Here is a 13987-nt window from a genome sequence, read left to right as displayed (position 1 = left end):
GCCCCCACAAATCCTGCTCCAGCCTTCAGACTGCATCTACATGAACTCAGAATTTTCTCTACTATTTCCTGAGGTTTGGGGTCTTGAAGCATCTGGAGAAGTTGCAGAGACCTTTGGTGAATTGGTGTTTAATTGCTAAGTCGTGTCTATGGACTGTAGCCCACCAGGCTCCTCTGTCCATGAGATTTCCCAGACAAGAATACTGGAGTGGATTGCCATTTCTTTCTTGAGGGGAGCTTCCCAACCCAGGGATCAAACCCATGTCTCCTGCGTGGGCAGGCGGATTCTTTACCACTGAGCCATCTACCAGAGCTTTTGGTTGGTTCCGTGAACAGTGGACAAGAGGAGTGAAATGTCATCACCACCATAGTACTGTGGTGAGCAGGAAAAGTTGGAATCCTTCCCATTTTTAAAAAGTGTTCATCAGTGGCACAGGCTTGCTGGAGTGTCCTGTGTCTTCTTTTGAAACCCACCCCCTCTCCACATGGCTATCCTGTCTCCTTGGGCACAGATCCTGCCTGATCCCAGGGTAGGCACGTGACCCCAGCTTGGCCAACCAGAGCCCTGCCATGGGGTTTTTGGATCTGGGACTTTGGGAGCTGTCAGTCTCTTTCCACTGGACCTCGATGAGAAACAATGAAGTTCGCAGGTAAGAAATAAAGACCCTGGATGGAGAAGGATACCAGAGTATGTTCCAGGAGTTTCTGAAGGCTAGTACACCTTCCTACAGTTCATATTCCATGAGGGAATAAATTCCCCACCCTTTACCTAAGCTGGTTTAAATTTGATGTTGTTGTTTTTTTTTTTCCTGGGACTACAACCAAGTGTTTCCTCACCTGCATGGATGATGATTATTTGTTTGGACGCTGTCAGTTATCAGGTCTAAAACATGGGATCAGCTTATCTGAGGAAAGGTGGGGGAACAGTGAGGCTCCCTCTATCCAGAGCTGGGGACTTAGCTGTCCTTGTCTAGAAGCTGATTTAACTATTACCTATCATTTCTCATAACTCCAAACATACACCCATTGGGTTTTCTAGAATACTTAATAATGTGGTAGTTTCATGTAATAATATAACATTTATAGAATACTTTTTTAAAAATGGTTTCATTAAGATGCCAAAGGGGCATCCTCAGTAGCTCAGCGATAAGAATCCGCCTGCAATGCAGGAGGCACAGGAGACTCGGGTTCAGTCCCTGGGTTGGGAAGATCCCCTGGTGAAGGAAATGGCAACTCACTCCAGTATTCTTACCTGGAGAATCCCAGGGACAGAGGAGCCTGGTGGGCTACGGTCCCCGGGGTCACAAAAAATCGGACACGATGGAGCAACTGAACATAGTAGCTCAAAGATGCCAAAAGAGGCATTCAACCTTCAATCCTTGTCAGTTCATCTGGAAGCAGATAGGAGAGTTTATAGCTTTGGAAAACCTAGCCCTTGAGATGGCAGGTTCAAAGCTGTGACTGAAAGGAGTGTTGGCTTTTATTCCCATGAAGTGGAGACTCCAGAGGTGAATTTAAGAGGCAGCTGAGTTTTAAGAGAGTTGCGCTGCTCAAAACCCCACAAGCCCTGTGAAGAGTGTGTGGCCCTGTATGACAACCCCCAGACCCAAGTAATGGAGCAGAGCTCATAGAAATGTTATGAAAATGAACGAGTTAATACATAGGAAATGCTTCAATCAGTTACTGGTAAATGGTGCAGTTATCAATAAATGTTTAAGTGTCATGACTTTATTGACTGTGATCTGCCCTTCTGTCTCTGCACAGAAAGATCTAAAACATGCTCTCAATCAGCACATGCATGCTACTTGGCCTTTCTTCTGCTCTAAAGTGAGCTACACAGAGAGCTGACCAAAAATGTGCATCTCCTAGGGCAGCACCAGCACAATGAACTGACACATAACACAGCCTTTGGGCTCCACAGAATCCAGTTCAGCAGCAACAAGACCGAAAGCCGTGGGCTCCAAAGAAGGCTTGGTTTTCTGGGCTATCTTGCCCTCCCTGGCATCTGGAAGATCATCGAGTCATCGTGGATTAAGTCCCCAGGCTCTTGAACAATACAAGGTGGGTTGAAGGTGGGCTTCAAGGGATGTACACTGAAATCCCAGCTAGCAAGGGTGTGAGGCATCTCAAGGAAATATTCATATCGATTAATAAATATAAGCTGGTGACCCGTGACAAGAGCAGTAGCGTAAAACCACAGGAAAAATGTAAATGATTTTAACAGTTTATTAAATGCCCCTGCAACGGAAAGGACTATGAGCAAATTTCCAACGGTTCTCTCTTTTACGATTACTAGTAATCCCACTCATGAGAAAACAGAGGCTGAAGCTATTAAACAAAGTTATGCCACCTGAGCTTGAGTCCAAGCCTGTAAAGGTTGAAAAAGCCCAGGCTCTTAGCCTCCATCTGAACTGTCTCCCAGGCACTCTCCAGCCCAATATTTGCTAAGGAAAAGATCAGGGGAGGAGGGCAGGAGGGGAGAGTGATTTTCTAAAGGGGCAATATTCCACCCATCTCTGCCTTGGGTTTTAGCTCTTCACTCAGAGGAATTCTCATCCATGGGGTAACCAAGGTTCACTCTCTGCAGTGCCTCCTGCATCAATTCAGTGGTCTGACTCCATGATCATTATTTTAGCTGAAGTCTCATCAGCTCTGAATATGAAATACAGCTTCCAAAATGGCACACAAGTCGCTGATCTTTAATGTAATGGAAAAACCGAAAAACCGATTTCAACAGATGACATATTCACAGGGCTTGAAATCTGAGAAAGTACAAACAGGTGTGCAGTGAAATGGCTCCCGTCCTTTCTGGCACACCTACCCCAGGAAGTAATCGCCCTCGGTTTTAGGTGATCCATCTGGAGTTTCCTTCAGCACACTCATGTGTGCATCCCTGCTCATTCAGTTGCTCAGTCGTGTCTGACTCTTTGCAATCCTGGTGGCTCTGTAGCCCACCAGGCTCCTTTGTCCATGGAGTTCTCCAGGCATGAATACTAGTGAGGGTTGCCAAGTCCTCCTCCAGGGGATCTTCCCAACCCAGGGATCGAACCAGCGTCTCTTACGTCCCTGCATTGGCAGGTGGGTTCTTCACCACTAGCGCCACTTGGGAAGCTCTTCAGCAAACACAAGCAAATGCAAATACGGAGTCTATCCCCACCTCACCTTTGAACACAAAAGGCTTATTTTACCTATAGCAGTGTTTTTTGCCTTTCTAATTTCTTTTTTTTTACAGCAGTTATATATTTGCTTTAAGGGATTGGCTTTGGTGGGTCCCTCTGCCCCAAACTCTCTTCCCTGACAATCACCAGAACCCACTTGCTCTCCTCCTTTGCCCAAAGGTCACTACTCAACCATGATTCCCCTGACCATCCTATTTTAAATGTCACTCTCACATTCTCAACCTCCTTTTTTATTTTTTAATGACAGTTATCACCTTGTAATGTTCCATTTACTTATTTACTGCCTGTCTACTTCCATCAGAAGAAAGTGAACTCTACAAGGACTGAGTGTCCTTGTTTACTTGTGATTTCCAAGCAGCTGGTACAGAGAGGACACCCAGGATTTGCGGAGCAGATAATACCAATGTCAGTTAAAACCTCCATTTAAAACATATCACCGTTTTTGCTTACTGGATCTTTCCAGACATTCAGCAGGATGTATCAGGTTTTTCCTTTGCAAAAAGCAGCAGCTTCAGGTTTGCCATATGAGCAAGAGTAAGAAGATAAGGTGTAGAGTAGTAGAGAAATAAGAGAACAGATGGGGAAGGACAAAAACCCAGCTTCCAGACACCCCAAGAAGGAAGCATTCCGGTGGTGGCTGGCTCAGCCTACTGCCCTGTACCTGATCCGTGCACCAATACCAGAGCGACGGGATGGACATTCCAAATAGGATCCCGGGCCACGGGAGGTCAGACGTCACTGGGTCTCGGAAAATATGGAAGGCATCTTCCCGGGGCAGCCCGCAGCTGCTGTTCCCACTCCGGTTACTAGCCATGGCCAAGAAATATTTCTCCTCCAGGCCTTCCAGCCCACCAACTGCAGCGAAACCTAGAATTCAGAGGAAGCCGAAATTTGCCAGGAACTCAGATTGATCCACAGAAGCTCATGAGGGGATGGTTGGAGATTGGTGAAATCCTACTTAGAACCACATGAAAGTTAATTGACTTAGAGGTTCTTAGCCTCCTATTTGAAAAAAAAATTTTAATGCCTTTGATAGTGACTATGGGTTGCTTCTTAGAATAATATTTCTAAATTTATAATGCAAAATGGTCATTTAGTCGCTAAGTTGTGTCTGACTCTTGCGACCCCGTGGGCTATATAGTCCACCAGGCTCCTCTGTCCATGGGATTTCCCAGAGGAGAATGTTGGAGTGGGTTGCCATTTCCTCTTAATACAAAATACATCAATTATAAAGGAAACCAAATACATTGAAGGCACTCATCAAACCATGAGAACTCAGACACAGTAATTTATTTATTTGCACCATTAAATAGAAAGACTTCTCAAATAACAATCTAGTTTTAAAGTAACCATGGAACAAACCATTAGCAAGACTCATTAAGAAACAAAGAGAGAAGAACCAAATTAACAAAATTAGAAATGAAAATGAAGAGATCACAACAGAAAACACTGAAATACAAAGGATCATAAGAGACTACTACCAGCAGCTCTATGCCAATAAAATGGACAACTTGGATGAAATGGACAAATTCTTAGAAAAGTATAACTTTCCAAAACTGAACCAGGAAGAAATAGAAGAACTTAACAAAACCATCACAAGCAAGGAAATCGAAACTGTAATCAAAAATCTTCCAGCAAACAAAAGCCCAGGACCAGATGGCTTCACAGCTGAATTCTACCAAAAATTTAGAGAAGAGCTAACACCTATCTTACTCAAACTCTTCCAGAAAATTGCAGATGAAGGTAAACTTCCAAACTCATTCTATGAGGCCACCATCACCCTAATTCCAAAACCAGACAAAGATGCCACAAAAAAAGAAAACCAGGCCAATATCACTGATGAACATAGATGCAAAAATCCTTAACAAAATTCTAGCAAACAAAATCCAACAACATATTAAAAAAATCATACACCGTGACCAAGTGGGCTTTATCCCAGGAATGCAAGGATTCTTTAATATCTGCAAATCAATCAACGTAATACACCACATTAACAAATTGAAAGATAAAAACCATATGATTATCTCAATAGATGCAGAGAAAGCCTTTGACAAAATTCAACACCCATTTATGATTAAAACTCTCCAGAAAGTAGGAACAGAAGGAACATACCTCAACATAATAAAAGCTATATATGACAAACCCACAGCAAGCATCATCACCCTCAATGGTGAAAAATTGAAAGCATTTCCTCTGAAATCAGGAACAAGAAAAGGATGCCCACTCTCACCACTACTATTCAACATAGTGTTGGAAGTTTTGGCCACAGCAATCAGAGCAGAAAAAGATGTAAAAGGAATCCAGATAGGAAAAGAAGAAGTGAAACTCGCGCTGTTTGCAGATGACATGATCCTCTACATAGAAAACCCTAAAGACTCTTCCAGAAAATTACTAGAGCTAATCAATGAATATAGTAAAGTTGCAGGATATAAAATTAACACGCAGAAATCCCTTGCATTCCTATATACTAACAATGAAAAAACAGAAAGAGAGATTAAGGAAACAATACCATTCACCATTGCAACAAAAAGAATAAAATACTTAGGAGTATATCTACCTAAAGAAACAAAAGACCTATACATAGAAAACTATAAAACACTGATGAAAGAAATCAAAGAGGACACAAACAGATGGAGAAACATACCGTGTTCATGGATTGGAAGAATCAATATTGTCAAAATGGCTATTCTACCCAAAGCAATCTATAGATTCAATGCAATCCCTATCAAGCTACCAACGGTATTTTTCACAGAACTAGAACAAATAATTTCACAATTTGTATGGAAATACAAAAAACCTCTAATAGCCAAAGTAATCTTGAGAAAGAAGAATGGAACTGGAGGAATCAACCTGCCTGACTTCAGACTCTACTACAAAGCCACAGTCATCAAGACAGTATGGTACTGGCACAAAGACAGAAATATAGATCAATGGAACAGAATAGAAAGCCCAGAGATAAATCCACGAACCTATGGACACCTCATCTTTGACAAAGGAGGCAAGGATATACAATGGAAAAAAGACAATCTCTTTAACAAGTGGTGCTGGGAAAACTGGTCAACCACTTGTAAAAGAATGAAACTAGAACACTTTCTAACACCATACACAAAAATAAACTCAAAATGGATTAAAGATCTAAATGTAAGACCAGAAACTATAAAACTCCTAGAGGAGAACATAGGCAAAACACTCTCTGACATAAATCACAGCAAGATCTTCTATGACCCACCTCCCAGAATATTGGAAATAAAAGCAAAAATAAACAAATGGGACCTAATGAAAATTAAAAGCTTTTGCACAACAAAGGAAACTATAAGTAAGGTGAAAAGACAGCCCTCAGATTGGGAGAAAATAATAACAAATGAGGAAACAGACAAAGGATTAATCTCAAAAATATACAAGCAACTCCTGAAGCTCAATTCCAGAAAAATAAACGACCCAATCAAAAAATGGGCCAAAGAACTAAACAGACATTTCTCCAAAGAAGACATACAGATGGCTAACAAACACATGAAAAGATGCTCAACATCACTCATCATCAGAGAAATGCAAATCAAAACCACAATGAGGTACCATTACACGCCACTCAGGATGGCTGCTATCCAAAAGTCTACAAGCAATAAATGCTGGAGAGGGTGTGGAGAAAAGGGAACCCTCTTACACTGTTGGTGGGAATGCAAACTAGTACAGCCACTATGGAAAACAGTGTGGAGATTTCTTAAAAAACTGGAAATAGAACTGCCATATGACCCAGCAATACCACTTCTAGGCATACACACTGAGGAATCCAGATCTGAAAGAGACACGTGCACCCCAATGTTCATCGCAGCACTGTTTATAATAGCCAGGACATGGAAGCAACCCAGATGCCCATCAACAGATGAATGGATAAGGAAGCTGTGGTACATATACACCATGGAATATTACTCAGCCGTTAAAAAGAATTCATTTGAATCAGTTCTAATGAGATGGATGAAACTGGAGCCCATTATACAGAGTGAAGTAAGCCAGAAAGATAAAGAACATTACAGTATACTAACACATATATACGGAATTTAGATAGATGGTGGCGATAACCCTATATGCAAAACAGAAAAAGAGACACAGAAGTACAGAACAGACTTTTGAACTCTGGGGGAGAACGTGAGGGTGGGATGTTTTGAAAGAACAGCATGTATATTATCTGTGGTGAAACAGACCACCAGCCCAGGTGGGATGCATGAGTCAAGTGCTCGGGCCTGGTGCACTGGGAAGACCCAGAGGAGTTGGGGGGAGAGGGAGGGGGAGGGGGGGATCGGGATGGGGAATACATGTAACTCCAGGGCTAATTCATATCAATGTATGACAAAACCCACTGGAAAAAAAAAAGCATATATTAAATAAATAAATAAAGTAACCATGGACACAAACAGTGTTTCAATGCATCAGCAGCAATTATAAAAACATTTGGATAAAAACATCAGGGTTATATTTTGGTTTCAAAGTCACAGATATTGCTAATATTCCTGTGGTGAGCTGCCTATACTAATAACTGAAAGATGCTAAATGTCACTGATAGGTTTGTGAAAACAGAGATGAACTTCTTTCCCATCCAAGGTTCACAAAACCTATAAATTCTGTCTATGGACCCCAAGTTAAGAAACTCTGCCTTAAGGAAACATGCTTTTACCTCTAAACTTCTTCTCAGCTATCCCAATTTATGGTATTTCAAGAGTGGTCCAAGTAACCTATGGCCTTGAGAAAGTCATTTCTCCACCTGAGATTCAGCTTTTCATCTGCGAGTGGGAATAATATAGTGCCAGCCTCATAGCACGGGAGCAAGGACGAAGTGAGATGCTGCACATAGAATGCACAGCATCTGACACAAACATGATTTGTCCCTAAAAAATAATAAAGCACTGTAGTTTTCAGATAATTTGCTTCTTTATATTAATTGAAAGGATTCAAGGTTATCCCCAAAATAACACTGCTCTCACTGGATTATGTTCTGGAAGGTTGTGTTTGTGTTTTTTGCTTCATTTTTTTACCTGGGTATTTTTTGTTTGTTGGTTTCTTGGTATGGTTGGTGTTACCATTTGGGTAAGAATGATATGTAACCTGCAGCCTGGCTTACTTTTGTGGAAGAGTGTGGTAAACAGTGGCTACTGGGGAAAAAATATTTTTTATGATAAATTTTTGTCATGCTTTTTTCCCTAAAAAATTGTTTTGTGGCAGTGGGAGGAAAGGATAATTATTTGTGGTCCAATTATCAGTAATTGGACCTTGACTATATACCATTCAAGTCAAGAGAAAGCTAGACAGACTATATTAATATTAGACAAATTAGACTCCAGAACAAAGAAAACAGCCAAGGAAAAGAGGAACATCACATAATGATAAGGGAGTCAATTCACCAAAAGCTCATAACAATCCTAAAAAGAGAAAGAAGTCAACCATTATAGTTGGAGACCTCAACACCCCCTTTTTAGTGGTTGATGGAAAAAGTAGACAAAAATATTTACACAGATAAAGAAGATTTATACAACACTATCAACCAAGTTGACCCAATTGAAATTTATAAAGCACTACACCCAACAATAGCAGAATACATATTCTTCTCACATACTCTTGGAAGGTTCATCAAAATAGGCAATGTTTCTGGCCATAACACAAACCTCAATAAGTTCATAAGAAATAAAATCATACAAAATATATTCTATTATTGTAATGAAATTAAACTAAAAATTAATAACAGAAATATATCAGAAAAATCTCCAATATTTGAAAATAAGTTGTCCCTGTTTGCTGATAATATGATGTTATATATAAAAAACCCTAAAGATTCCACCAAAAACAGTTAAAACTAATAAATGAATTAATTTAGTAAAGCTTCAGAATACAAAATCAATATGCAATAATCAATTGTGTTTCTATATACTATACTCCTGCAATGCGGGAGACCTGGGTTTGACCCCTGGGTTGGAAAGATCCCTTGGAGAAGAGCATGGCCACTCACTCCAGTATTCTTGCCTGGAGAATCCCCATGGAAGGGAGGAGCCTGGTGGGCTACAGACCATGGGGTTGCAAAATGTTGGACACAACTAAGCGACTAAGCACATAAGCAAATACTATTGGAAAGAGATATTCAGGAAATAGTACCAATACACATTACTACATGTAAAATAAACAACATGGATTTACTGTATAGCACAGGGCACTGTATTAAATAATGTATGATCTATAATGGAAAAGAATCTGAATATATATATATATTTATACCTCAAACTAATACATTACTATAAATTGACTATACTTTGATGAAAAGAAAAGAATATCATTTCTAATTGCATCTAAAAGAATAAAATAGGAATCAGTTTAATCAAGGAGGTGAAAAGATCTGTACACTGAAACCTATAAATAAGAGTGATAAAAGAAATTGAAGAAGACACAAATAAATGGACAGATATTCCATGTTAATGGACTGGAAGATCAAGATTGTTAAAATGTTCATATTACTCAATGTGATCCACAGATGTAATGAAATCCCTATCTAAATTTCAATGGCATTTTTCACAGAAATAGAAGAAAGAAAGAAAAAACAAAAGACAATCCTAGCATTTACATGGAACCACTAAAGATCCTGAATAGCCAAAGCAACCTTGAGAAAGGTCAAAGCTGGGAACATCACAGTTCCTGATGTCAAACTATATTACAAAGCTATCATAATCAAAACAGTATGATATTAGGGAAAAGCAGTCCTGTAGACCAACGGAACAGAATTCAGAGCACAAAAACAGGACTTTCCCGGTGACCCAGTGGTGAAGAATTCACCTGCCAATGCAGGAGACAAGAGTTAGATTCCTGGTCTGGAAAGATTCCACATGCCACAGGGCAACGAAGCCTGTGCACCACAACTATTGAGGCTGTGTTCTAGAGCCGGGAACCACAACTGCTGAAGCCTGCGCACCCTAGGGCCTGTGCTCAGCAACAGGAAAAACCACAGCAGTGAGAAGCCAGCACACCACAGCTAGAAAGTAGCCCCCCTCGCCGAAACTACAGAAAAGCCGACAGCAGTGAAGACCCAACACAACCAGTAAGTAAATAAATAAGTTTTAAAGGCACAGAAATAAAACCATGATAAACAAGGAGACTGGAATTGACATATACACATTACTATATATTAAATAGATAACAAAAAAGAACCTGTTGAATAGCACAGGCAACTCTCCTAAATACTCTGTAATAACTTACATGGGAGAAGTGTCTTAAAAAGAGAGGATATATATTTTGCTGTAAGCAGAAACTCACTCAACATGGTTAATCAACTTATTCCAATAAAGATTAATTCTAAAAAAAATAAGCTTTATGATTTAAAAAAAGAAAGAAAATCATGCATATTTTGTCAATCCATTTTCCACATTTAAAAACCTGCAGATACCTTAAGAGAAGATCTGCTAGATATAGCAGAATGAGGAAGGTTGCTGAAGGTGGATCGGTAATCTCTCTCCTGACTGGTCATAATAAATTAAGTAGTGGAATTTCCTAATTAAGTAGTGGAATTTCCTCATTGAGATCCCATATTTTAGAAAGAAAGATCAGGAAGTTTGGTTAAATAACAAACCATGTGAAGGTCTATCTTTTGGCTCTTTTGCCTCCAAAACCTGAGAGCGTTATGAGTCACCTATTTGGCACTGGGAGGTTCAAAATGTTATGATAGCAACCACACCCAACATTTATCTAGTGAGGCTGAACATGTGTCTTTATATATTTATTACTCATTTGTTTTCTTCTTTATATAAACCAGTGAAGTTTTTCTTCTTTGTAAGGGTTCAGAACATTTTCTGTTAAAGTTTATAATAAGCAAGTCATTGCTGGGTTTTTTTTGTGTGTGTGAAACTAATTTATTATTCCATGATTTTTTAAAAAATTTTGTTTGAAAGGTAAAAGTAACACATGCATAACATTCTGCATAACTGTGCAGAAAGACACAAAGTTAAGGTAAAAATTCTTGCCTATACTCTTTGACTCCTGCTCCTAGACTCTTCCCAATAAAGTTTTTACCACATTATCTCCCCACTCTTATCACCAGGCAGTGTGATGGGGAAGGAAGAGGGTGACATCTGAGGTCAGTCTGACTGGGGCTTGAATCCTGGCTTTGAATTCTAGCTTTGTGACATTGGGCAAACTTTCTAACAGTTGGTGCCCTGATTTTCTCATCCAACAAAGGGAGTAACAGTAGTACCAATACCATTGGGTTGCTGTGAGCATTAAATGATAGCACATCCGGATCACAAGGGTTTTAATACTTATTAATTTTTGAACTTTTAATTTTGAGATAGTTGCAGACATACAGAGGAGTTGTATAAGTAGCACAGAGAGTTTCCATACACCCTTCAGCTAGTATTATGGAAACTAAGAAATCAACATTGGTGCATTACCATTAACTACAGTAGAAGCTGTTGCAATTGCACCACTCATATTCTTTCACTCTTCTGGAAGTCAGTTCAGGATCCTACACTGTGTTTATTTGTTGTATCTCTTTATTCTCCTCCTCTCTTTGTAGTTCCTCAGTCTGTCTTTATTTTTCATGCCCCTGATATTTTTGAAGAATACAGGTCACTGTAGTTTGTAAAATGTCCCTCAATTTGTCTGATGTTTATAAACGATGAAGTTGAGGGTATATATCCCAGCAAGAATGGCACAGAGGTGATTCTGTGTCCTTCTCAGCGACCATATCAGGAGCTGCATATGGGTACATCTGATTATTGTGTTATCAATTACTATATCTTGATCATTTAGTACCGTGGTACCATGTTTCTCCACTGTAAAGTGGATGTATGTCCCCTTGTAATTAATAAATATTTTGGATGTGATGCTTCAAGACCAAGAAAATATGCTATTTCTTCATAAACTTTCACTTGCTAACTTCAGCATTTATCATTGACTTTTGCATGTAGCAGTTATTACTATGGTGTTCTAATGGTGTTATTCTATTTCCCTCACCCCACCTGCATTTATTAATTGGAATTTTCCTATAAGGAAGAATGATTCCTTTACTTCCTTTTATTTTGTTATTTAGTTATTTATCCACACCAGTGTCAGAAGATCTATTAATTTTCCCTTACGAAACAGTTAAGTTTCCATGAGAAGCACAGTTCTCTTCCAGCTAAAATAACCAATGCTTCAACCAGGAATCCCCAGCTGGGTTTGAAACAGTGAAGAAAGCAGATATCCCTTCTTGAGAGAGGTGCTGTCATCCACCCAAATGACCCCAGGACCCCACTTACTGTAGCCCATCAAGATGAGCGCTCCTATAAGCATGATCAGAGTCTGTAGAGCATCCGTGTAGATCACAGCTGCCAGGCCACCTAGAGGAGATGAGCACAGAGGTGAAGGTCGGTACTCTGATGGAGAGGAGTGATTCTGGGTATTGGCAGAGGAAATTTTGAAATTCAAGACCTGATGGGACTTGAATTGTTGACTCTTTGCAAAGATGGCCACAACACTATCCATTTCTCATGTGCCTGCCCATTTTGTCATGTAGCTTTGCTGCTCCTTTCATATTGAGGTGAAGTTGATTTCTCTTCCTCTTAAATGTGTTTTGGCCAAATGGCTTGCTTTAACCAATAGACAGGGTGGAGCAGGATATTACAGAGCTTCAGGCCTGGGCCTCAAGGGGCCCCTGCAGCCCCTGCTCTTGTTTTTGTGTTGTCCTAAGACCACTATGCTTCTTTAAGAAGCCCAGTCTAGGACTTCCCTGGTGGCCCAGTGGATAAGAATCTGCCTGCCAGTGCAGAGAACACGGGTTCGATCCCTGGTCCAGGAAGATCCCACATGCTGCGGGGCAACTAAGCCCATCTGCCACAGCTACCGAAGCCCTCTCACCCTAGAGACTTTGCTCCACAAGAAGAGAAGCCACCACAATGAGAAGCGCACGCACCGAAACTGGAGAGTAACCACAGCTAGAGAAAGCCCGTGCGCAACAGCGAAGACCCAGCACGGTCAGATAAATAAATATTATAAAAAAGAAAAAGCAGATACATATCAAGGACCTGCTCCCCACCAGCCACTCTTCTGGGATGCAAGTCTTAGGGGGAAAGACGAGCCTCAGGCTCCAAAATTGCAGTGGTTTGTGGTCCAGCTGGGCACAGTGCTTGTGAATACACCTGCTCAGCATTTAGTAGGCTCTAAGGAAAAGTTCATAAAGAAATAAATAGAAAATAGCTTTATGCAGGTATGGTACATTTTGAAATCCTCCCTTCCATCAGACAATCTTTTTCCTTTGGACAATGGCCAAGAGAAATCATATCTTCCAGCCCAATAGATTGAGAGTTCATGAAGACAAGGTCTTAGCACACTGGAACATCAGAAGACGGGCCAGGAAAAGATGGGGTGGACCACAGCCCCTGCCCATCACTTCTCCTAGTATCACCCCTTGTCCAGTCATACCTGCAATGGTGTATAGAGCTGTGACAGCCAGCAACCCGACTACAGCCAAGTAGAGATTCACATGTAAAGACTGCTGAATGAAGATGGCACCTGCGTACATGTCAACCTAGAGAGGAGTTGATGGGTATATGAATGAATAGACATCTCAGCACAGTTTCCCCAGGTTCAGGCCCTAGACTTGATTCTGAGAAACACAGAAACGTCATATGTTGTCCTTTCTTCGCCCATCTCTTCCCAGATCAAGGATCTCAAATGGGAGCCCTATGGGTGATTATGTTTGAGATCTCTTCACTAGGCTAATACGAGCTCCTCAGTGGTCTTCCTGCTTCTCTTCTTGATCTACCTACACTCCATCCTCTACACTGCATCCTCTACACTGCA

The 13987-nt window shown here is 40.6% G+C and overlaps 1 protein-coding gene across 1 annotated transcript in view; it reads right to left on the bottom strand.

The window, feature by feature from the left end:
- The window catches only part of SLC5A11 (solute carrier family 5 member 11), a 57679-nt gene that overhangs the window by 13090 nt on the left and 30602 nt on the right, over nt 1-13987 (bottom strand). The window contains exons 7-9 of the mRNA XM_065920327.1: nt 13607-13712; nt 12445-12525; nt 3840-4045 (exon numbers count right to left, since the gene is read on the bottom strand). Coding sequence (XP_065776399.1) covers nt 3840-4045; nt 12445-12525; nt 13607-13712 — 393 coding nt within the window. The remainder of the gene's footprint in view (nt 1-3839; nt 4046-12444; nt 12526-13606; nt 13713-13987) is intronic.

This window comes from Muntiacus reevesi, chromosome 2 (assembly GCF_963930625.1).
Source record: "Muntiacus reevesi chromosome 2, mMunRee1.1, whole genome shotgun sequence".
Taxonomy (NCBI): Eukaryota; Metazoa; Chordata; class Mammalia; order Artiodactyla; family Cervidae; genus Muntiacus; species Muntiacus reevesi.
Note: the sequence above shows the minus strand (reverse complement) of the source record. Positions and strands in the feature narration are given on the sequence as shown.